At 43.7% G+C, this 22,616-nt stretch overlaps 1 protein-coding gene across 1 annotated transcript in view; it reads left to right on the top strand.

Moving 5' to 3' along the window:
* Positions 1 to 22,616, top strand: part of SLC9A9 (solute carrier family 9 member A9) — a 562,224-nt gene that overhangs the window by 424,685 nt on the left and 114,923 nt on the right. Inside the window, exon 13 of the mRNA XM_040974753.1 lies at positions 20,061 to 20,112. Within this exon, the coding sequence (XP_040830687.1) occupies positions 20,061 to 20,112 (52 nt within the window). The remainder of the gene's footprint in view (positions 1 to 20,060; positions 20,113 to 22,616) is intronic.

Here is a 22,616-nt window from a genome sequence, read left to right as displayed (position 1 = left end):
CACACACACACACACACACAGACACACACAGACACACACACACACACACACACACACGTATACCAGGTGGCATTCCAGGCAGGAGAAACCAGAGAGGTATGTGGGACCAGAGTCCCTGGCAGAAAGGGCCATTTTGCATCTTTGCCCAAGCCACAGAAAGACCTAACAGCATAATGCATGAGCATAGCCTATAACCAAGGTAACCGACTGGACATGAAGTCGTGATAATCTAGACAGCAAGACTTAAAAATAAAAGCAAAAGGCAACGAAAAGCAAGCTTTAGGATTAATGTTATGGCATAGCAGGATAAGGGGATTCAAATTCCAGTCACTCCATGTCCAAGACAGCTCCCTGCCAGTGCACCTGGGAAAGTAGAGGAGGATGGTTAAGTACCTGTGATGGTGGTGGCGGAGGGTGAGCTGGACGGATTCCAGGTTGCTGACTTTAACTTGGCTCAGCCCTTGCTGCAGTCCCCTGGGGAGTGAGCCAGCAGATGGAAGCTCTCCCTCTCTATCTCCCTCCTCTCTCTCCTTCTCTCAGTCATTTTCCTTTCAAATAGATAAAGGAGAGAAAGAGAGAAAGGAGGAAGGAAGGAAGGACAGAGAAAAGCAACTGCTTGTGAAGGACCTTGGATGTTGGATTTAGGAGTCAAAAATATCAAAGCAGTTATTCAAATATGTTCAAAGAAACTAGTAGGCAGCGTGCTCAAAGTTAAGTATAATGATAATAACTTACCCAGTGGAGAACACAAGTAAAAATATAAAAATTACAATAAAAATTAGGAATTATGAAAATAAAAATATAGTAAGTAGAAAAATTAACCAAAAAGCCTTACCTGTAGATCCGATCTGGAAGAAGAAACAATCAGTGAAGTTGAGTATTCATCATGAGGAAATATAATCTGAAGACCAAGAAAAGTAAATAATGAAGAGAAGTGAACAGGTTTTCAAAGAACTCCGAGATAGCATTTCATTCACCAGCTCATTTGTAATAGGAATTCTAGGAGGCAAAGAGAGGATGTTTCAAAGAAATAATGACTGAAATTCTCCGAAATATTAAGAAAAACATTAATGCATGTAGTCAAAAAGCTCAGTGAACTCCAAGTAGGAAAAGTAAAATGAAGCGTCAAAAGCTGTTAAAAACAGTGAAAACCAAAGAAAATCCTGAAAACAAAGCAAAAAGTCATTCGCCATAAACAAGAGAACCTCAGAGAAATGAATGAAGTTCGGTAGCCAGTAGGTTAATGTAATAAAGTATTTGAATAAAATCTTTCAGGAAAGAACCCAACATTTGAGAAAATTCTTCTAAAATGAAGACAAAATTAAAAACATCACCCCCAGATGAGAAACAAACCAAATCTGTTTTTGATCTGTCTGCCTTATGCTAAGTACTAAAGGAGGTTTTTCAAAAAAAGGAAATGACACCAGATTATAATTTGAATCAATAGGAAAACTAAAAGTGACAGTAAAGGTTATCATGTATTAACCATAAAGGACAGTCTAATTACATATTTCTCCTGCCTTCTTCTTTTAAATAATTCTAAAACAACAACATAAAACAACTTAGCACATTGAATTTGGAGCCTATGGGATAAACCTATTTTTCTTTAACACAAAGCAGAAGGGAGGAAAGGAAACTGTTGGAACGAGGAGGTGACAGGAGCCTGGTAACTGCAGTACACAGGAAGATGTGGGCAGAAGCAGAAACGCTCAATAAGATTCAGAGAAATCTTGGTGAAGACATTTTTCTGCATCCCTTAGTTCATAAGATGTAAGACAATATAAAGCAATAATTACAATAAATTCTTGTGCTCATAGCATTTTTTAGATGAAGCATATAGCGAGGAAAAGACAAAGATATATGGATGCATCACAGTAAGGCCACAAAGGATGAGAAGGAAATACAGCATGGGAATTAAGTTATTAGAAACTCAAAACAGATTCTGATCAAATAAGATAGGATCTCCACAGGAACCATTAAGAAAATAAAATATGTTAAAAGCACAGCAAAGAATTAAATGTATCTTAAAAATAGTAAAATGTCAGAAGTAGATTCAGCCATATCCATATGAGTGAGCTACAAGGTCCTCAGACTGGCAAACTGGGCCTTAAAAAAGAAAAATAACTAGATAGAATCAGAATCAGGAAAATAATTATGCCCATGAAGGGTTAAAGGATGAAAAACATACCACTCAAACAGTAACCATATGGGGTCATCAGTAGTACACTAACAAAATAGGATCAATGACAAAAAAAAAGAACTTTCAAAAATAGCAACAACAAAAAAAAAACTTCCAAAAAAAGAATTTTCAATTCCCTTAGAAGCTACAAGTACAGTATAATATGCACTTAAACAAGAGGATGAAATTGACACACAAAGGGAGAAATGTTGACTAAAAGAAAAACTGTAGTGAGAAGATGTTAAAAATGACTTTCGATTATATGAAAAATCATAAAGGTGGCAAGTTAATTTCTACCTGTTACACCATAGCCATCTTGTTTACAAATGTCCAGTTTGCTTTGCATTCTTTTTTTTTCATAGCCTTCTTTATTATTATTATTATCATTCTATGATACAGTTCCATAGGCTCTGGGATTTCCCACACCCCCTTCAAATCCCTCCTCCCCCCAAAATATTCCTACGTTATTACTATACTATAGTTCTTTATAAACAGTCATATGTCCATCATTAAGGGCATGGACAATGGCGGAGTCCAGCTTCCTACTGTCAAGTTTCACTGAGAGTCCATTTCTGGTCTGGAAGTAGAGATGCATACCGCATTGTATTCTCACATTCCCTTAAATGAAAAGTCACAATACAAAATCAGCAACAGGAAGAAAAATGGAAATTTACAATGCCATGAAGTTAAATAACATGCTACTAGATATGAGAGTCTTTATTACTATTGCTATACATCCCCTTAAATGAAAAGCCACAAAACAAAAACAGGAAGAAAAAAGAAATTAACAATGCCATGAAGTTAAACAACATGCTAAATAATGTGTCACTGAAGAAAATGAAGCTACTGTATTATCTATTTGAAGAGATTAAACTTTAAAAAAAATCAAAATCCATGATATAGTTCCCGCTAATCTTTGTTGGTGAGATGTCTCCTGTAGGCAATAGATGGGTTTTGGTTTTTTAAAAAAAAAATCCAGTTCACATTATGGGTCACTCCAACTAGGTTGCAACTCCCACTGGTTTATGTGAGGGCCAAGTGTGTGCTGGGCAGAATCAGGCTGGACTGCAACACCCATTGAGTAGAAGATGGGGCTGGAAACAGAACTGACCCAGCAATTGCAACCACCAGCTAACTGGGGGATGGACTGTACCAGGCCCCGTACTTGCAAGTACACCCAAGAACCTGGTCTGGGTTCACCTCAATTGAGCTGCCAGACTCAGATCCCTAACCATGAAAAGACAAGAGGACAAATCAATAAACCACTCCAGCCATATGTTGGCAGTGAAAAACAGGGTAAACGGAGACTCCAGGATAGAAAAGATATGTCAACCAGTGGATTCTGCAGCGATTTCTTTGTGCTTGGAATGGCGAGATTGGCAACAATTCAAAATGTTGAACCATCAAAACCACTTGAGCAAGACCATTGGAGCATGCCCCACATTGGGGCCCTGGGATGGGAGGGAGACAGGGTGGGGCTTCTCCCTTTACCTCCCTCTTTACCCCAGATATTGGGGAAAAGATGTGGAAATGATAGTCTTACCCACTTTCCTGTAGCCCTTGAACCTTTGTGCCCTAATTAACTGTGTAAAGATTGTCAAAAATAAAATTTTTAAAATGGGGGAAAAAATCCAGTTCACTAATCTATGACATTTAACTGATGAGTTTAACCCATTTATATTCAGGGTTACTATGAATGGGTAGTAATTTGGTCCTGTCATTTTAGCAATGGGTTGTTCATTGATTTAGTCTTCTGTTGTTATTTTACTGGGATGTTCTTCCCGTTTGCCTTTGGTTTTGGTAGGTGCTATTCCTTTTCTCTGTCAAGAGAACATCTTTAAATATCCTTTGTAGGGCAGGTTTGGAAGAAGCAAATTCTTTTAACTTTTGTTTACTGTGGAAGAATTTTATTTCATTTTCAAAGACAAAGGAAAGTTTTGCTGGGTATGTTACCCTGGGCAGACAATTTTTTGCTTTTAGAATCTGGAATGTGTCACTCCATTCTCTTCTAGCTTGTAGAGTTTCCTGTGAGAAGTCTCCTGTAAGTTTAATTGGCATCCCTTTGTATGCCAGTTGATTTTTTTCACGTGCACATTTAAGGATCTTTTCCTTATGTTCAATTGAAGAGAGCTTGATAATCATGTGTCTTGGTGAAGATCTCTTTTGGCCAAGCCTGTTGGGAGTTCTGTGCCCCTCCTGGATCTTGTTTCCCAATTTTTTTCTCTAGATTAGGGAAATTTTTCCTTAGTATTTCATTGAATACACCCTTAATCCCAGCTTCTCTTTCTGCACCTTCTGGGATTCCCATAACTCTTATATTTCGCCTTTTAATAGTGTCTTTCAATTCTTGAATACTTTTTTGGATCTGATCCAGCTCTGCTTCCAGCTTTTTGCTTTTTCCCCTCTGGTGACAGGAATTATCTTCAAATGTTGAGATTCTTTCTTCTGCTTCCTTCACTCTATTTTGAAAACTCCCCACTGTACTTTTAATTTGCTCCACTGTATTCTTCATTTGTGATGTATCATCAGCCTTCATTTGCTTCACTGCTGTTACTTGCTGTGTAATATATTCTTGAATTCCTTGAGAACCTGCTTCATGTACTTCTCATTATTGTTAAGTAGCTTTATAACAAGTATTTTCAATTCTTTATCTCCCATTTTCTCCATGTCTTCCTCAGTAAACTCTGAGGTTGGCAAAGGGTTTTGCTGCTTTGCAGGGGAGTCTGCAGTAACATTCATTGTGCCCCTGTCTCTTTTGCCCTTGGTCATTGTGCTTCTGGTTATCAGATTCTTCTTTTTGGGGCAGGCTTTAAGCTGTGTTACCCACAGATCTACAGTTCAATTTTACTTATTGCAGTTGGTACCTGGTACTTTCTTTGCAGTCACTTGTGCCACTCTCTCGGTACTGATCTTGCCAGAACCTGTTGGCCGTTAGGTCTGAGGGCCACACGGATCTATTTTGACCTGTACAGTGCCAAAGTCAGTATTGTTTCCCTGTAGGACACTGCAATGCACTGAGCTCAGCTAGTCTGTTCCCAGCTCAGCACATGTGTAGCTCACTGTTTTCCCCACACGTACAAAATGGCACCCGATTTGGCTGTAGCGGGTGGACTGGGCTGTTAAATCGATCCTGTTCCCCGCACTGCCTGTCTGGCACCTGCTGCTCTGTCTCTGCTCTTGGTCAAATGAAACAGACCAGCAGGACGGGCAGTTGAGTTGAGTTCCTGAGCTCCCGGTAAACGTCCCTTCCCACCTTGCTGCTGGTGGAGTTCCGGCTGCCAGTGGAGTTTAAATCGTGGCTCGCTGAATGCCGCTGGAGTATCAGTCACTGCAACACCACACGGTTGCGTCTGCTGCTTTCCTGTGTCTATCAGTGAATGTTCAAAGATACAGGATCATAAGGATGTGGTTATGGTCAGCCTTGGAAGCTGCTCAGTTAGCCAGGAGGTTTCGTGAGCCGAAAACACCGGATGCAAAAGTATCTTTGGAGGCTTGTTCCAACGGCGCAGGAACGGGATAGAAGTGGTGGGAGATCACCGGGAAAAAAAGGAAGGATGAGGTAGCGGGAAGGCCGGAAAGAGCTTGCTTCTCATTCTTATGTACTAACCCCTTCAGCAGTAAGCGTTCTCCACTAATTTCTACACTTTCACCTTATCTTCTCTCACAAGTCCATTCTCACTAGAGGTCTAAGGAAAAAAGGGGGGATGTTGGTTATAATTTCTTTCATCTTATCAATCATCTTATTCAGTCGTTTATATAAAATAAGCAGCATACCAAATCCAAATGAAACTCTCTTAAGTTTGAAAGAGTTAAAATATTGTTTCTCCTACTACTTATGCAATCTCCTGCAAATTGTCTGATCTATCTCTACAGCTGTTCACATTCTTAGCTTTAAGATACGGTGGTGGGGACACCATTTAGCCTACAGGAGAGGACACCAGTTGGGATGCCATCAGAATACCAAAGTCAGAGTCCCAGCTCCACTTGGACTCCAGCTTCCTGCTTCTGTGCATTCTGGGAGATAGCAGGGCATGGCTCACGTTTCTGCCAGCCACTTCCGACTGGCTCAACCCCAGCCATTGGCCCTTGTAGACTTCTGCAAAGTGAACCAACAGATGGGAATCTATCTGTCTCTCTATCACTGATGAAGGTCAACTTTTAAAAATAGTAAGTAAATAAAACTTGAAAGAAATAACTTAAACGCTAAGATAGGATGAAGTCATCTGAGGTCCCTTCCATGGACATGTGCGAGTCTGATATTTTTGCAATGAAAATGAGCCATTTCCACCAAGCTCCATCAGGAAAGCCAGCAGGATTCAAACTGTTCAGTCTGAGCTAGTGAGACTCATCTCACTGCTTGGCTACAGCATGATGTCAGCTTCTAGAAAGACTTCTGAGGACTCCACATCTATGCGGAGCCCGGGAGTTGGAGCCGGAGCATTTAACAAAGCACATTTTGCCATGGGGCATACTGAGTGGGTTCTGTCTGACACACTTTGATGCCTCCTACTTAGGTCCTCATCACTCTTGTTTGTATGATCTGCACTCCTAACGTCTGCAGGCTGCAGGTGCCACAACTTCTCTGCGGATTCCCTCTGGAATCCAATGCAGCCCAGGGCTGGGAGCAGTCTAAGACAACTTAGGCATGAATATTCAGGCATGTTAGAAAAACAGCCGAACACACGACTCTAACCTTAAGGCTAGAAACATGCTATGTTTATTTAAAGATTATCTGCCGTATTCTGAGGTTCCCTTAAGAGATGTTGAGTGCCTAGAAACTTGAGTTTTTAGTTTAAGCGCAAGCTTTCTGGAGTTGCATGCCCACAAAGGCAGTTAACAGTATTAGACTGTGTCCAGGCGAGAAAAAAAAAAAGTTATTACATTCAAACTGACTAATTTAAACAGACTTAACAAACAAACTACCTAGAAAGAGGTGGGTTGATCTAAGGACACCTATAAGAGATTGAACAGTACCCCCGGAGCTAAAATCATGGAGAGCTGTTACCCTAATGTAAAACCCAGACGAGGTACTGCGTAAAGGGGTCTGTAGTGAGAAGGCTGTCTAGAAATAATTGACTCTGAGAAAGCAAGGCTCTGGTAAAAATGTGAGCCAGACAACCGTGACAGCCTGGTAGAAAGGGAGCCTACGGATAACACCCTGCCTCCTTGAGGCCTCATGCCACAGCGACCTATTACCCAAACTGATCCCGATCAAAAGGCACGCACACCGGTTGCTCTCATCCACATGCCCAGGGAAAACAGGCGAGGGAGAAGGGAGATGGCACGAGTCAGCACAGTCCCCAACAATCCAGGGACAGAGCCTGGTGACTGAAGTTCTTGCCTTGCATGCACCGGAATCCCATATGGGCTCTGGTTTGTGTCCCAGCTACTCCACTTCCCAGGCAGCTCCTTGCTTGTGGCCTGAAAAAGCAGTAGAGGATGACTCAAAGCCTTGGGACCCTACGCCCATATGCGAGAGCCAAAAGAAGCTCCTGGCTCCTGGCTTCAGATCGGCTCAGCTCTGGCCATCGCAGCCAGTTGGGGATTGAACCAACAGATGGCAGATCTTTCTCTCAGTTTCTCCTTCTCCCTGTATATCTCACTTTCCAATGAAAATAAATCTTAAAAAAAAAATCCAGAGAGAGAGTAGTGCAAACAGCAGAGAGGTGGTTATTTCACCCATGGCTAAGACAAGGCTGTAGGCAGTCAAGGTCTCCACGGTGCAGAACCCGGAGAGGGGCCCTGACGTCCAAGGTCACACGAAGGCTCAGCAGTAGCATGACCCTGAGACACAGGGTGGTTTACCTGCCTCCCTCTGGTCCTGGTGCTGATTTGCCTCTGCGCATTAGGGTTATTGCAATAGAGTTAGAGAGATGAATTACCTCTTGGTCTGTACCCACATAAAGAATATTTTATTAAGATTCCCCCCCAAAGTCAAATATAATATGCTAGTTGTACATGAAATATGCAGAGTCTGTTCTGTTTCATGATCTGATATTATTATTGAGCTCTGGTTCTTGATTACTTCAGGGAAGGACGTGTCATTATTTTCAACTACATTGTTTTTGCACTTCTTAACATTTCCAAAGACACAAAGTGTCTTATAATCAATGGTGTCATTAATATCATTAGCAGAATTTTTTTCTTCTTCGACACAAATTAATGTCATGCTTATGACTGATGACAACTCAGATTTGATGGCATTTGGTGTAAGTGCTTCTAAGATGAATCTGAGTTTAATACATTTTTCATATCTGCTTCAATACCTAGCATGCAATAGTGGTCTTAATACGTCCTCAACCATAACTTGATGAATGAATGAAGAAAGACAGCAGAGAATGAATGAAACTCTCCACCTGTCCTGCCATTCACTTTTAGACAGCGTGGTGTCAGGAAAAACGCCAGTTCATTTGTAACAGTTTTTGGTGGCTGTCATTCTGATCTACAGGAATGATAGCTAGAGAATGCCTGAATGTTGCATTAGCTGTGTGCTTCCACTTACCTCTCGCTATTCCATTTTCTGCAAAATGGATGCTAATTTTGTTCCCAGCTGTGCATTTCCTCTAGTCTCCATGGTCATTTGAGAACTTGTTTTACAGCAGATTTTTTTTACCCACTCCTCTCATCCTCCCTTCTTCATCTCAGCTCTGAAAACTTCCTCTCAGTCATGTTTTCATCAGTTCTCAATTCACTTTCTTGATTCTAAACCACTGGTTCTGAAATCTTTCACTCTTTAAACATCACTGCAGTTTTACAGTGGTGCCTGCAAGCATATGCCCTATAGTTAATAGCATGTTAATAGATAATAGATTAATAGTTAATAGATTAATAGATTGGCCAAGGGGAAAAACATGATTCCTCTAGTAATTGACTTTAATTCTTCTCAGCAAGAAACCAAAAGTAGAGTCTTCTCTTTTGATGGATTGTGGGGTTTCCTAGTTTGCCTATTATCTCTTCTTGTCAATTGCCCGTTAAAATTAAGATACGTATTCATTTTTAGCTAAAGGAAAAGTTATGTGCTAAAGCTGGCATTTCTCTCTTTAAAACAAATATTTGTTTCATTACTTTGAAATTGGGAATTACACTCAGGTGAGTAGGGGAGAGGCGAGGAGAGGTAGAGAGAGAGAGAGCTCTTCCACCCACTGATTCGCTCCCCAAGTGGCTCATACTGGCCAGATCAAAGGCAGGAGTTAGAAGTTCCATCCGGGTCTCCCACGTGGGTGGTAGGGGCCAAGTACTTGGGGCATCTTCTGGTATGTTCATAAGCACAATAGCAGGAAACTTGTTAGGAGGCAGAGGAGCCAGGATTCAAACCCACATTCCAATATGGAATGCCAGGGTCAAGATCATCTTAACCATTGCACCAAAACACCAGCTCCAAGGTTTGTATTTCTCCAAGCTGTCTTCAAGGATTAGAGATGAAGCTCTTTCATTTAAAAGTGATTATATCTCAACCCTGGGTAGTAGATACTAATGGATCATAGATCTTAACCTCCATAAGATTATAAAGTCTTATTTTTTAAATTTATTTTTATTGGAAAGTCAGATATACAGAGAGGAGGAGAGACAGAGAGGAAGATCTTCCATCCGATGATTCACTCCCCAAGTGAACGCAATGATTGGAGCTGCGCAGATCCAAAGCCAAGAGCCAGGAGCCTCTTCTGGTTCTCCCACAGAGGTGCAGGGTTCCAAGGCTTTGAGCAGTCCTTGACTGCTTTCGCAGGCCACAGGCAGGGAGCTGGATGGAAAGTAGGGCAGCCGGGATTAGAACTGGCACCTACATGAGATCCAGGCACTTGCAAGGCAAGGACTTTAACCACTAGGCTACTGTGCCAGACTGAAGACAATAAAGTCTTAACCTCCACATAGGAAAATAAAATTTCTGTCATTCACTTATAGAGATTATGCCTCACAATCTACTTCCAAGTGCTGGCTTAAGTAATGGTTTGAGCAACCATTGTTTCTCCCAATGCCCTTTTCATTTCAGTGCTAGTGGTATATTAGCATTGGTGCGACAATCTTCTTTGGCTGTTTGTGTAAATGTGAAGTCCACATAGCTCCCATTGCTGTACTGACTGCAGGATGATGGATGGCCAGCGGTGACAGATCCACGGCTGCTCAATTATCGCAGATCCCAGTTGCAAGTGCTTTTTAATGACTAGCTCAAAGAAATGGAATCTAAATCTTTCTTTTTGTTGCTGTTGTAATTGCTAAAACGCATGGTGTTATAAAGACTTCATGTCCTCTTTCCAAGCCCCATATGCTTTATGTGACATGTGACTATTACCAAGTGGTAGCTGTTACTGTTTTAGTTGTGTGTTTCTGCTGGCCTTCGTGCCCTCTGCTTCTCTTACACCTGTGTGCCATGCTGCCATCTCTCAATACCTTTGGTGACCTGGGAGTTTTTGCTCTTCCTTCTTCCCAGCTCTTAGGAAATTTACATTCACTACTTGAAACTTGCGTGAATATCAGCTTAAATCCTTGCCTCATTGGCCTACAAGCTCATGAGTTGGGGAGGTAACCTTCTCAAAGCATCATGTAGACTACCTACTCTCGGGTTAAAGCCTACTTGAATGGGGATTTCAGAACCAACCAGCAGGATTTTTCCCTTGCACCTGCTTTGTTTTGTGAGTAAACATAAGCCAATTCTGCAAAGCATTGCTAGAACTCCTTTAAGAATTCTTTCCAAGACGTGACTCCATGTTAATCTCTCCCGGCCATCTTTTACTTTAGTTGAATCAACCATTCTCCTGAATTATTGAATAGAGGAGGTTTAATGTCCCCAAATATACCTTCCCTACTGTATTTGCCCCTTTTGTCTTAGTCCATTTTTTTTTATTTTTATTGATTTTTATGAGGAGAATTTGCTCTTGGCCTCTCTTAAGAGAACGCATTTCCACCCAGGCCTCTTCCCTCGCAGGCTTCCCAGACAGGCCTGAATACATCAGAGAACAGCAACACAAGCTCGCTTTGAGAATGTTCGCCACCCACCTTGCACACCACGCGTGGTCTTTAGTGGAAAGTGGGGTCTGGGTCCCAACTCTACCTCGAGAGCCTTGAAACTTGGGATGGTTTTCAGGGCCATAGGAAATGTGCTTCGGGCCATTTCATAATATTCTATTTGGTTGATTGTGAGGAAACCACAGTGGTTTTTCAGGTTTTAAGTTTTCCATTTCTCACCCAGACACCTGACAGGCTGGGATGCATTTTTCAACCACTTTTGATTTCACACCAACAAATAAAACATGCTTCTACAACTACTTTATATTCAGTAATGAAATGTCCTTCTTTTTCCCCTAGTACAACATGTTCATTCTGACATCGAGAAGACTGGTACCACACTAGACAAGCTAATCCAGTTGGAGAAAGTGTAGACTTTTTGGGGGGTGTGCATTTAGCTTTGTTGAATCCCTAATTACACAGACAGGGCACCCAGAGTGAAGCCTCAGGGAACAAAGGCCAGATACCTTGATAAACTTCTACATCTGTCTTAGCACCAAAGGGTGTCAGTGTTCTAGCAGCTTAGGTCAAAAGGAATTAGCGCACATTGTCAACACAGTTTCTAAATTCATTTTTAATTTGTTTTAGAGGCAAACACAGAGAGAGCACCTATCCTTTGGCTCACTCTGATCAAACGCCCACGGTGATGGGCTGTGCCGTGATCAAGTCCAGAGTCTGGAACTCCACCAGGTCTCCCATGGGGGGTGGCAGGACCCCAACTACCTGAGCCGTTGTCCTTGCCTCATAGGGTCTGCACTGAAGGGAAGCAGGATCAGAGATGGAGTCAGTCAAAGCACAGCGGTCAGACAAGGGGCCCAGGCATCTTCAGCAGCATCTTGGGCACAAGACCACATGCTGCTCAACATCGTCTCCAACAGGCTCTTATCTGCAGTCTGGCATCTGTAAGCACTCTGGACTTCAGGGAAATGTTGCCAAACATTAAGGACAGGATGTAGATGTGCATTTGTGCCTCTGACATGCGCTTGTTTACTGATGTTTATCGTTCAAAGAACATAACATTTTCAGCATACTTCTGCGTTCCCAGATGTGTCTCTACATTCCTAGACACATGTAAACACCAGCCGTGCAGCTTGCTTGTGCAGCCAGAGTGCACCTCCTCCTCTCGAACGCTGCATTCCTAAACCTCCCTTGTAAACACACACCCCTGGAGTCAGAAACACCGGGACACTCTGCCTCTAGGACATCTGAGGAAGGTTGAGACAGAACTGTTTTACTGGAGATGTATGCACAAACTAAATGCTAAACTTTAAAGAAAAAAAAAGATTTATTTGATAGGTATATTTATACAGAAAGAGAGACAGAGAGAAAAAGAGAGAATCTTCCATCTGCTGGCTCACTCCCCAAATGACCTCAAAGGCCAGGGTTGCTTCAGACTAAATCCAGGAGCTTACAGCTTCTTCTGAATCTCCCATGTGGATTGCGAGCACATGGGAGCACATGAGATATCTGCTGTTGTTTTCCTGGGTGTATTCGCAAGGAGCTGGGTTGGAAGTGGAGCAGCCAGGTCTTGAACCAACACCTGTATAGATGCCTGCCTCACAAGCAACAGCTTAGTTATCCAAGCCTCAATACTGGCCTCTGCAGCTAAATCTGAATTCAGAAGGTTTAATAGCAAAGACAACCTTATCAACAAACCAAACATAACAGCAGCAGATACTGTTTATAAACACTTTCTTGATATCAAGCTCTATAATGGACTCCTTACATGCATTATCCACAAGAGGGAAATTTACTGCTAATTTCTTCCTTTTAAGATAAAGGGAAATAGGGCCCAGCGTGATGGCGCAGTGGTTAAGGTCCTCTTGCACGCCCGGGATCCCATATGGGCGCCGGTTCTAATCCCAGCGGCCCCGCTTCCCATCCAGCTCCCTGCCTATGGCCTGGGAAAGCAGTCAAAGACGGCCCAAAGCTTTGGGACCCTGCACCTGCGTGGGAGACCCGGAAGAGGCTCCTGGCTTCAGATCGGCGTAGCATCGGCCGTTGCACTCACTTGGGGAGTGAATCATTGGACAGAAGATCTTCCTCTCTGTCTCTCCTCTCTGTATATCCACCTTTCCAATAAAAATAGAAGAAATCTTTAAAAAAAAAAGATAAAGGGAAATAGTTACACAAGGTGAGTGATAGGATCAACTAACCAAGACCCACTAGTGTAACCCCGAAAAATAATGCCATTTGACTATCGTGAATCATTTAATATGTCAGGTAAACTTTTGTCAACACAGAATTTAAGAGAGACCAGAACTTGTTAAAAATCAGTCCAGCAAGGTTTCATGGAATGTGTTCCAGCTCTATAGTTATAGGAGAAAAGCAAATGTCACTGGAGCATGTATAATATGACATCAAGAAACAGAAGGTACATAGAGCACTCAGGAGACCACTGCAATGGTCCAACTGAGTCCATTGGCCTTCACATTAAGACAGTGGTGATGGGGAAAAAGGGATGAATCTCAGAGATGTGCTCATGGGGGTGGGAGCGGACAATGGTTGGTCCCTAACAGTCTGCCTGTAGATTGGAGAAGAGGAATGTACTGGGATGTTTGGGGACTTCCAGTCAGGGGGTCTGAGTGGTTTCCTCCTGCGACTAAGTAGATTGAAGCAGGAGAACCTGTGTGGGAAGTGTCTGCAGGTGCAGCTGCAGTTCAGGGCCTGCAGGGACTGACCTTTCGTGTGGTGAATGTGGCAATGTCAGCTTTCCACGTTGCTACCAACTCGAGACAAATCAGCCCTGCAGCACCTTTTGAGTTTGGGCTGTCTTCCTGTATGAAGTGGAGTTTCTTACTGGGAAGTAAAGTCTAAACTACAGAAGAGCAGTAATGGCTCTTCAAGGCCACGCTCAGTGGACCGAGGATTTGTACTCATGGAAACTGGAGAAGACTTGGACAGTTTCATTAGTTCAAGACAGTTGGGCACCCTACTCCAGCAGGGATGCTCATTCCTGCTCACTGATATTTACAGAACTTAATTTGTCTCTGAGTTTAAAATGTAGTAAATGATAGAAATGAGACTTGAACGCATGGGCCCTGACTCTAGGGTTCAAAGCCTTAACAACTCCGCCACGGTGAAAAAACAAAATGAACTAGCATGACTTTCCCCACCTCTTTGAGTTAGTTCATTTTCTTGTTTTCCCCAAATAAATGTAAACTATATGACTTACTAACCGGATTAGATTAGTTTGGGCTATGCACAAGCTTCTGTAATCCTTAGTCAAATCATATCGTGTGACAGTTACGAGATTTTATGCCATGTAATCTAATGGCTATATAATAGTTCCCAAAGCTCAGCACTGTCTCAGACTCCTCCCTTGTCAAGGTGTATTTATGTGCTCAATATCAAGTCACTCTTTCCCTAATAAAAATGTCATTTTTTTTACATTGGTTATCAAATACAGATCCTGAAGGAAATGATTTCTCCTCCTCACCAGCCAACCCCCAATGGCAAGGATCTCAAAAAAAAAAAAAAAAAAAAAATCAAACCCACACTTAGGATGAATGCAGCTCACACAATGAAACTAAGACCTTGTGATATTTCACTACTTTCCTGGATTGCTGATAAGAATCAGAATGGGTTTTGTTGGCTTTAATGGGAAAAGTGAACCTTTAGTCAAGTTTCATACCACTGAGTTTTTCTTAGAGGGGAAGAAAGGTAAGGAACTGACAAAAGCACTTCAGAGCATTCTATTTGGCAGTGATTGGATATGGGAGCATCCCGGGATTTTAATATGTCATAATAAAACGTTCCAAAGAATGGAGATACACCAGGAAAGGGGTTGCATTATGGTACACAAGAGATGCGTTTCACTCGGCAAATGGAGCTAGGATGCTCAGTGTAAATGAGGAACCCGAATGAGACGTTCAAGGGCACAGCTGGGAATATGTGCGAAGCTCCTTTTCATTTCCATTTGAATACCACAGAGGCAGCTCTTGACTTGCTTAAAAGTGAAAGGTACAACAAGAATGCAAAACATGACATAAAATTCTAACCAGTTTTCTTAGTTATCATCACATTTCCTTTCCTTTTCCTGTCTTCCTTTTTATTGTCCTCTTTTCGTTCAGCCCAGTTCTGTTTTTCTTCCTTTCTTTCATCTCACACATCTTATTTCCTTGTTTGTTGCTTTCTTAGGCCCAAGTCTATTAACAAATCATAAATAAATCCCCATCCAGGAGCTTACCCGCCCCGCAGTAGAAGCAATGGCTGAGTAGGGGAATGGAGATTCCTGCGGGGTACAGGCCAGTCCCTATGGCTCAGCTGTGACTCTGGCTGCAAATTCAAGGGGTGCCCAGTGCAGAACCATGCAGAGACTATGAGGATTTATTTCTGACATTAGTGGGCACAGCAGAACTGAACTTTGGCACAACTGATTAAAATGTATGGATTATAGCCAAAGTTTTAAAGATTTATTTTTATTATTTTTTTTTTTTTTACTGGAAAGGCGGATATACAGAGAGGAGAGACAGAGAGGAAGATCTTCCGTCCGATGATTCACTCCCCAAGTGAGCACAACGGCCAATGCTATGCCGATCCGAAGCCAGGAGCCTCTTCCGGGTCTCCCACACGGGTGCAGGGTCCCAAAGCTTTGGGCTGTCCTCGACTGCTTTCCTGGGCCACAGGCAGGGAGCTGGAATGGAAGCGGGGCCGCTGGGATAGCACCAGCACCCATATGGGATCCTGGGCGTGCAAGGCGAGGACCTTAACCACTGCGGCACTGCGCCGGGCCCTATAGCCAAAGTTTTAGAATTGACAACACCTGCTAGCATTCCATGAAATCGCCAAGTATTGGGTCCTAAGCGAAATATTTTGCAAATATCTTCTCTTCTATGCCTCGCTACAATCCTGTGAAGAAGGTCTCTTAGTATCCATGCTTGTAAAGACACTAAGAGCGTGACCCCATGAGTGATCCAGATCACACAACAATTGAGAAACAGAACCCTGTTTCTCAGCCCAGGTTGTCAGAGTCCAGACTGCCCTCTTAGCAATTGGGTGTCTCCAAGATGTCAGCAGGCAAGGTTTTCCTGAAGCCCTGAGAATCCAGCTGAGGTTGACACATAATACAGTATGGTGGTGTACCTTGCATAGTTGTGTATACCTAGACAGAAGAACAAAGGGCTGGACAGGGTAGCAATAACTGGAGCAGGTAACCACAGATGCCCATGGTGGGAGTTCTCCCAGGACACACAATAGAGCTGGCAGCATACAGCTATTCAGTCCAGCTTACATGACGGAGGAGACCCAGGAAGGGTTCATGGTGGATGAGCTAAGACAGTGATCAGTAGAGTAGGGGCAGTGAGTGGAAATTCACGGAAAATGACAGGGTACCATAGTTGCCCAGAGGGCATAGGCAGCCTAGAATTTGGAGGGAGGAGGAGTATTCCATGAAGGAGGCAGGTACTAGTGGAACAAAGCATGACCAGAGCTCAGAGTCAGCAGCGGGGCCTGGGATAAATCCAGTTACCAGACCTGGTGTCCAGTAAGAAGAGCCAAAAGCAGAGCGTAAGACCGAGGGAGAGGTGCTATAGAGCCTTGCCTGTCACCTGAGGTCCTGGGTCCTCATCCTACATCCCTGAGCTTTCACCTGGGCAGCTGTGATGCTACAAATTGTGATGATACCATGTCTTCTTTCAAATAACCTCTTCAAAATCTATTCTGCGTAAGTAATCTTTTGTGCACAAAAGTGAGTAGCTTTGTGGCTAACTCTGCAATAATGTTGCTTTGGAGCTGACATGCTTTCTTGAATAAGATACAGAGGCAGCTGGCATGGCTATGCCATCCTGGGGACATGGCGTGAAAATACCGGTGCATGTCCACCTCAGTGTGGTTAGCACTTGGGAAAGGCAGAAACTCAGCCTCAGAGGCTGTGAGCTGTGAGCTGTGGGCAGTGGGCTTGCAGCGTTCATGGGAAGATAAAGAAATGCATGCATTATTACATACCTTTCTGATGTGTCTGGATTACATTTAAATGTACTTCTATATATTTAATCTAAATACAAACAATAACTAAAACTGGCTTTCAGATTATGATTTTCAGGCTATAAACTAAAAGAAGGGAGATGGTACAACACTACAATGATGCATTGTCTATAGACACAAAATCACATCAGTCAACATAGAAGACACAAGAATACACGGACCACTTAGGGCAGTGTTAAAGAGGCCCACAGGCTAACAATAGAGACAGGGAGCCCAGCAACCTCCTTCAGTAAGATTGGCATTCCAGTAGCTACAATCACAAGCCCTCACATTGTGGCACTTCAACTCTAATAATTATTTGATTCTATTGTCATGAAGCCTCCCACGTTGTATGCCATGGGAAGGCAAGGGCTGGCCATGACACCCCAGGAGGAAATTCTCCGTTCTGCTCTGGACTGACCCCAGGGCAGATCCTCAGCTGCCCGCAGACAGGACACGGGTGGAGCAAGAGAGGCCTTGCTCTCAGCCTAGCCAGGCAATGCCGTAACACATAGAAAACTGGAGCGCGTCAGCCATGACATCACACCCGAGTCCACTTGGCTGCCCAGATCCGTCACACCTATAACATCTCCTCCAGGGGCTGTGGGGCAGAGGGCTTCAGAAGCAAAGAATAGCCCTGTCCTGCCTCCAACTTCAGATACAGGTTCTCTCTGTTCTCTCCAGGCTTCTAGACAGAGAACTAGAAAAGGACCCAGAGCTGATGCAGCAAAGGAAGTTACAGTTCAAATCTGCTGGTCTGGACACCCACCGGTCCTCCAGACTGGAGGCTCTGGGTTCATCCAGGGATAAAGCCTCCTGGAGGCTCCCAGTGTCTGTGTGAGCAGGAATGGAGTGGTTGCACCTGTGCAGGCCCTGTTGGCCGCTGTTGGACTCAGACCCACCTGCACCTGAGGTCACTGCTGAGCACACTCGGGCAGGGAGGAATGGGGACATGAACTTACTGTTCTTTTATTCCCACCTCCTCTGCAATCATCCCCCCTCACCTCCCTGCCTCCAGCCTCCTCTGCCTTCCACTTTCCCTTCCCCTCTTCTGCTCCCTCCCTTCCTGCCCCTGGAAAAGGATCAAATCCAGGACTAGTCCTCTTGGAGATCTTTCCAGGTACCTGCAGGCCAGTGTTGCAGAGAGCTTTACATTTTGCTCTGGGGCCAGACACATGAAGCCACCAGTCAGGGATGCAGCCCTTCACCCAAAGGACATCAATTTGTTAAGAATGCAAGGTATTTTAAGCAAGCCTCATCTTCCCTCTTTCAGTTCTCCTGTCACAGGCTCACTGTGCCTCACTGGGGGGGGGGGGGTAATGCTCATCCAGAGAACAGTCCCAGGGCAAGCTCTTACAGGGGGTGTGTATGTGAGAGAGCTAGGGCTTGCAAGATGCAACAGCCTGGCAAAGGTACCTTCATAGGAAAGGCTGCCTGGAAACTAGAAAACAGGCAGGCCGTCTTCCACCCCACCTCCCTGCCCCCACCCAGAGGTGGGCAGGACAGGAAGTTCAGCCTTGAGGGCCTCTCATTTGCTCAGACCCCTCCAGAGCCCTGGGAAGAGCCCCGGTGCTATGTTCCCAGGGTCCTATGTTTTTGTAAGATTTGCAAAAGGAATATTTTTTTTAAACATAGCTGCATTCAACTGTTGTTTTTTTCCGTTACAGCTTCCTCTCTTACTTTCTTCTCTGGTCAGATGGCTGTGGGCAACTGGAGAGACTGCAGCTAAGGGGGAATTGAATGAGGACTGCACTGAGTTTGGAGGGGGTAGGGCACATTTGTGTGTGCCACAGTCACTGCTGGCCATCCCGGGAATCATGCATAGCCTGGCGTACATACCAACGTGTCCCTGGGAATGTGGCATCCCAAGTCACTGGATAGTGGAGGACGAGCAAAATTCAAAATACACTCGCCTAGAGGTGATTCTGGAAAATTCTCCCAGGCTTGACATGTGCAAAATTCAGTTCTGACTGATGCTGCATCAAAAGGGAAGTTTGAGTATAAACCCAGGAACAAAGTGGGCACCGTGGTGGGTGCACTGTGTGTTGTTGGTGGAAACGGCCTGAAATGGAACCTGGCAGAAATTCTGCCACTGGGGGTGCTGCCCTCAGCAGTGCCACATGCAGAGCTCTGGTGTCGGTGTAAGGAAGTCACTTTACATGGATCTCGGCCTTGCGACACGACAAACTCCCACACCTTCCCATTGTCACTAACACACAACCAGTATCAGCCAGAGAACCCAAGAATACAGATAAAAATTGGGGAGGAAAAAGTCATTCTACAGTTGTGTCAGCCCCTGAATGCAAACCCCACACGTTTTTCCTAGGTTTGACCAACTTGTAAAAACATGTAGCTTTTGGCTCTTCTGAACAGTCACTTTTACTCCTGATTTTGTACTTGCACTTTTGCTGTTCCTTTCCGGTAAGAGCCACCCAGCCACCCCCAGATTGCATAAGCCTCAGGCCTCATGACTGTCCACCCTATGAGCAACCCGTGAGCATCTGAAAAAAGGTTTCATGCTCTCTCAGGGAACCCTGGCTCAGGCTGGCCACCCGCAACTTAGAGGTTGTTTGGTCTGTGGGCCCTTTTGGGGTACCATGTCCCCTTTCCTTCAGGATCCCAGCTTCAGGGGCTATGAAGCTCTTTTTCCCGATGGCTCCCATCCCAGATTCCCAGGGCACTGTTTCTGTTGGGCAACGCAGGAATGAGGAATTGCTGTTGGTGCTTGGCTCCCTCCACTGAGCTGAGCCCAGGGTGTGCGTTTCCATCAGGGCAGGACTCCACTTGAGGTTCTTTTAATTTCTTCTCCAAGTCTTTTCTCAAATGCACATCCTGTTGGGGCCAGGTGATCCAACAAACTAGACTATCCTATCCCTTCTACAGTGAGTATTTACCAGTTCTCTGTTCTTTTTGGCAGAGTTGGTGTGGACTTGGATGACAATCTGAAGGAGGAGCCCCCCTCACACCAGGCAAGTGGAAGAAGCCAATGTCTGCAGTGTAGAGATACGACCTGTTCCATTCCAGACAATATTGTATGCTTGTTCAGCATGTGGTCAAGAAGTTCTTTCCCAACAGGGCTGTCTGTGCTGATACAACAAAGCACATGACACTGAAATATACAGAAATTCAGTTTTGATCACTGTGACAAAATTCTTAGAACTAGTATATACTTGCAGCCCATCCCTTGGCAGTGTGGCCCCTGGAAACTTCCCAAGGTAGGAACTGAACCATGCCTCTTAGAATAAGGCACTGCAGGCTTCAGTGTCCTACCCAGAAAATTGCTAGCTGGATGATCTCAGCAAAGGGTCTCCAAAGCAGGTTGAGCACACAACAAATGGACCAACTGCTCCTGCCTGGCTTCTCATTCATCAGGTCAAGGTGCGTAGAAATGTTGAGACAGGAAAAAGAAAATGAAACGGTCTAGGGGTCCATTCCTGAGGACTGGGAAATGATTATCCACAGAGACCTGAACATCCTTTGGGGACTGTCATTGAGACCAGTAAGTTGTCCCCTCAGTTAGGAAATCGTATCCTGCAAACTGTGGACTTGAATCTGACATCAAAGTAGAGCATCGCTGGCAATTTCGCAGTCGTTTTTAATTCAAGTACTTACCACCACCAAGTGTATAGAAACTTTACACCTTGTGCTGAAATTCAAAATGGGAACTGATGATAGAGTACTAGTGTAAACCACTGGTGATGCTCAGTGGGTTGTGTTATGGCTATATTTGGGTTCACAGAGGATCCGCCTCTTTAACTCCGCAGGTTTTCCCTGTTGTGCCATCCACAAAGCAGCTGGTTAGGGTTTCTGGATAAAACACCATTCTCCTGGCTTAGTGTTAGATATGAAGAAGGAAAGAGTCTGAGTTCTGTAGTGGAAAGTGAAGTTGGTGATGGTCCTGGCTCTCAGGATCTGTGAGCATTTTGGTCACACGTGTTCCATCGGCAAGCTGCCCAGGAAATGCGTCTTACTGCGTGACTGAGCCTGACTGGGTCACTCGGAGCGTAGAGCCATTCTGCTGACTCCTTACAGTGGCATGTGTAATGAGTACATGTTTAAAACATCCTCATCTTGTCTAGGTCAAATAATCCATTCTCGTACCACTGAGCAAAACTTGTATGTAACTTTTATCCTTCTCATATACCTTTTATTTAAAGCCAAAAAAAAAAAAATACCCAGAATGAGAAAATTGATCAAAGAAACTTCTGTCTTCCCCAACTGCCTAAAATTTTACAATCACATATAATTCTTATAAAACTGTCCCACTAGCCTCATGCCTTCCTTTTGCAATTTGAAAGTATTTTATGTTAGCTCATTCATGTGATACTTTACAACAAAGTCCAACATTGTGATTTCAGTAATAACTCATTCTAAAAGATATTACAGTAAGAAAATATACTGTTTTTTTGGTTGGAGAAATGGGGTCACGTATCACAAGCTAGTGGAAATAATGTGAAGATATGGGTCTCGGGCAAGTTTTGTACCTTTTTAAGTTCCCCTATGTGTAAAACATAAATTCTAATAGCATCAACCTCCCTAGGCTACAATGACAGTCAAAGGGATTATGTTAATGAAATCGCCGGATTTTAATTAAGCTAAATCCATTTCATTTTATGGAGGATTTGAGGCAGCTTACACCATTCAATTTTAAAAAATACTAAGAAAATATTTTGAAAGAAATTGTAAATGCAGTAAGAAAAAAAAGAAGCAAAAAGTCAAGCGGGGGTAACCAAAATGACGACTAAGCAGGTGAGGACCACTCTGCTCACCGAAGTACACCTCTAACAAGCTTTCCAGGACAGAGCGAAGAGATGCCCCCCAACACACGAAATTCAGAACCTGCGAGAGAAGAATCATATGGCCTCCTTGAGCAGTTCAGCATTTGGCAGGTCACTGTGTCTTACCAGGAGTTTTTCACTTAGGACTTCTCCAGCGGTCACAGAAGGAGCCACCTAGATGTTAAGTAATAAGCGTGACCTACAAGGTCCCTACTCAACTGCTACTGCTTGAAACATAATTTTATTTGGAAGAAGAATTCTGTAAGTGTTCTAATTCACTCTAACGTTTAACTACCGAAGAAGTCACATTTTTAGAAAGATGTTTGCTCCGCACCTTCAAAGAATTCTTGCCCGCGGTGTCAAGAACAGGAAATAGTGGGCTTCAACCAGAAGCTACAAGCTGTGATGTCTCTGTGACTTGACATGGACAGTTTTTCTGGTACTTTCCAACTTGTCAAGAATCTCCCTGTCCTTATTTTGGCTGCCGACACCTGTCATCAACTACCACTCGGTTGGTCTATTGAGCATAACTAAATCTTAGGTGGACTTCCATGTTTTTTGGCTTGCATTACTTTATACAGAGGATCATCTTTGTACTAATCAACCTCAGAAAGAGACTTTATTCTTCCTTACCAAAAGCTCACCATTTCATAGGTAGCTACTGGCATTACCAGCGATAAAGTGCTCTGAAAATC

Source organism: Ochotona curzoniae, unplaced genomic scaffold (genome assembly GCF_017591425.1).
Source record: "Ochotona curzoniae isolate NIBS_2020 unplaced genomic scaffold, NIBS_Ocur_1.0 contig_2599, whole genome shotgun sequence".
Classification (NCBI taxonomy): Eukaryota; Metazoa; Chordata; class Mammalia; order Lagomorpha; family Ochotonidae; genus Ochotona; species Ochotona curzoniae.
This window is presented reverse-complemented; position numbering and strand designations above follow the sequence as displayed.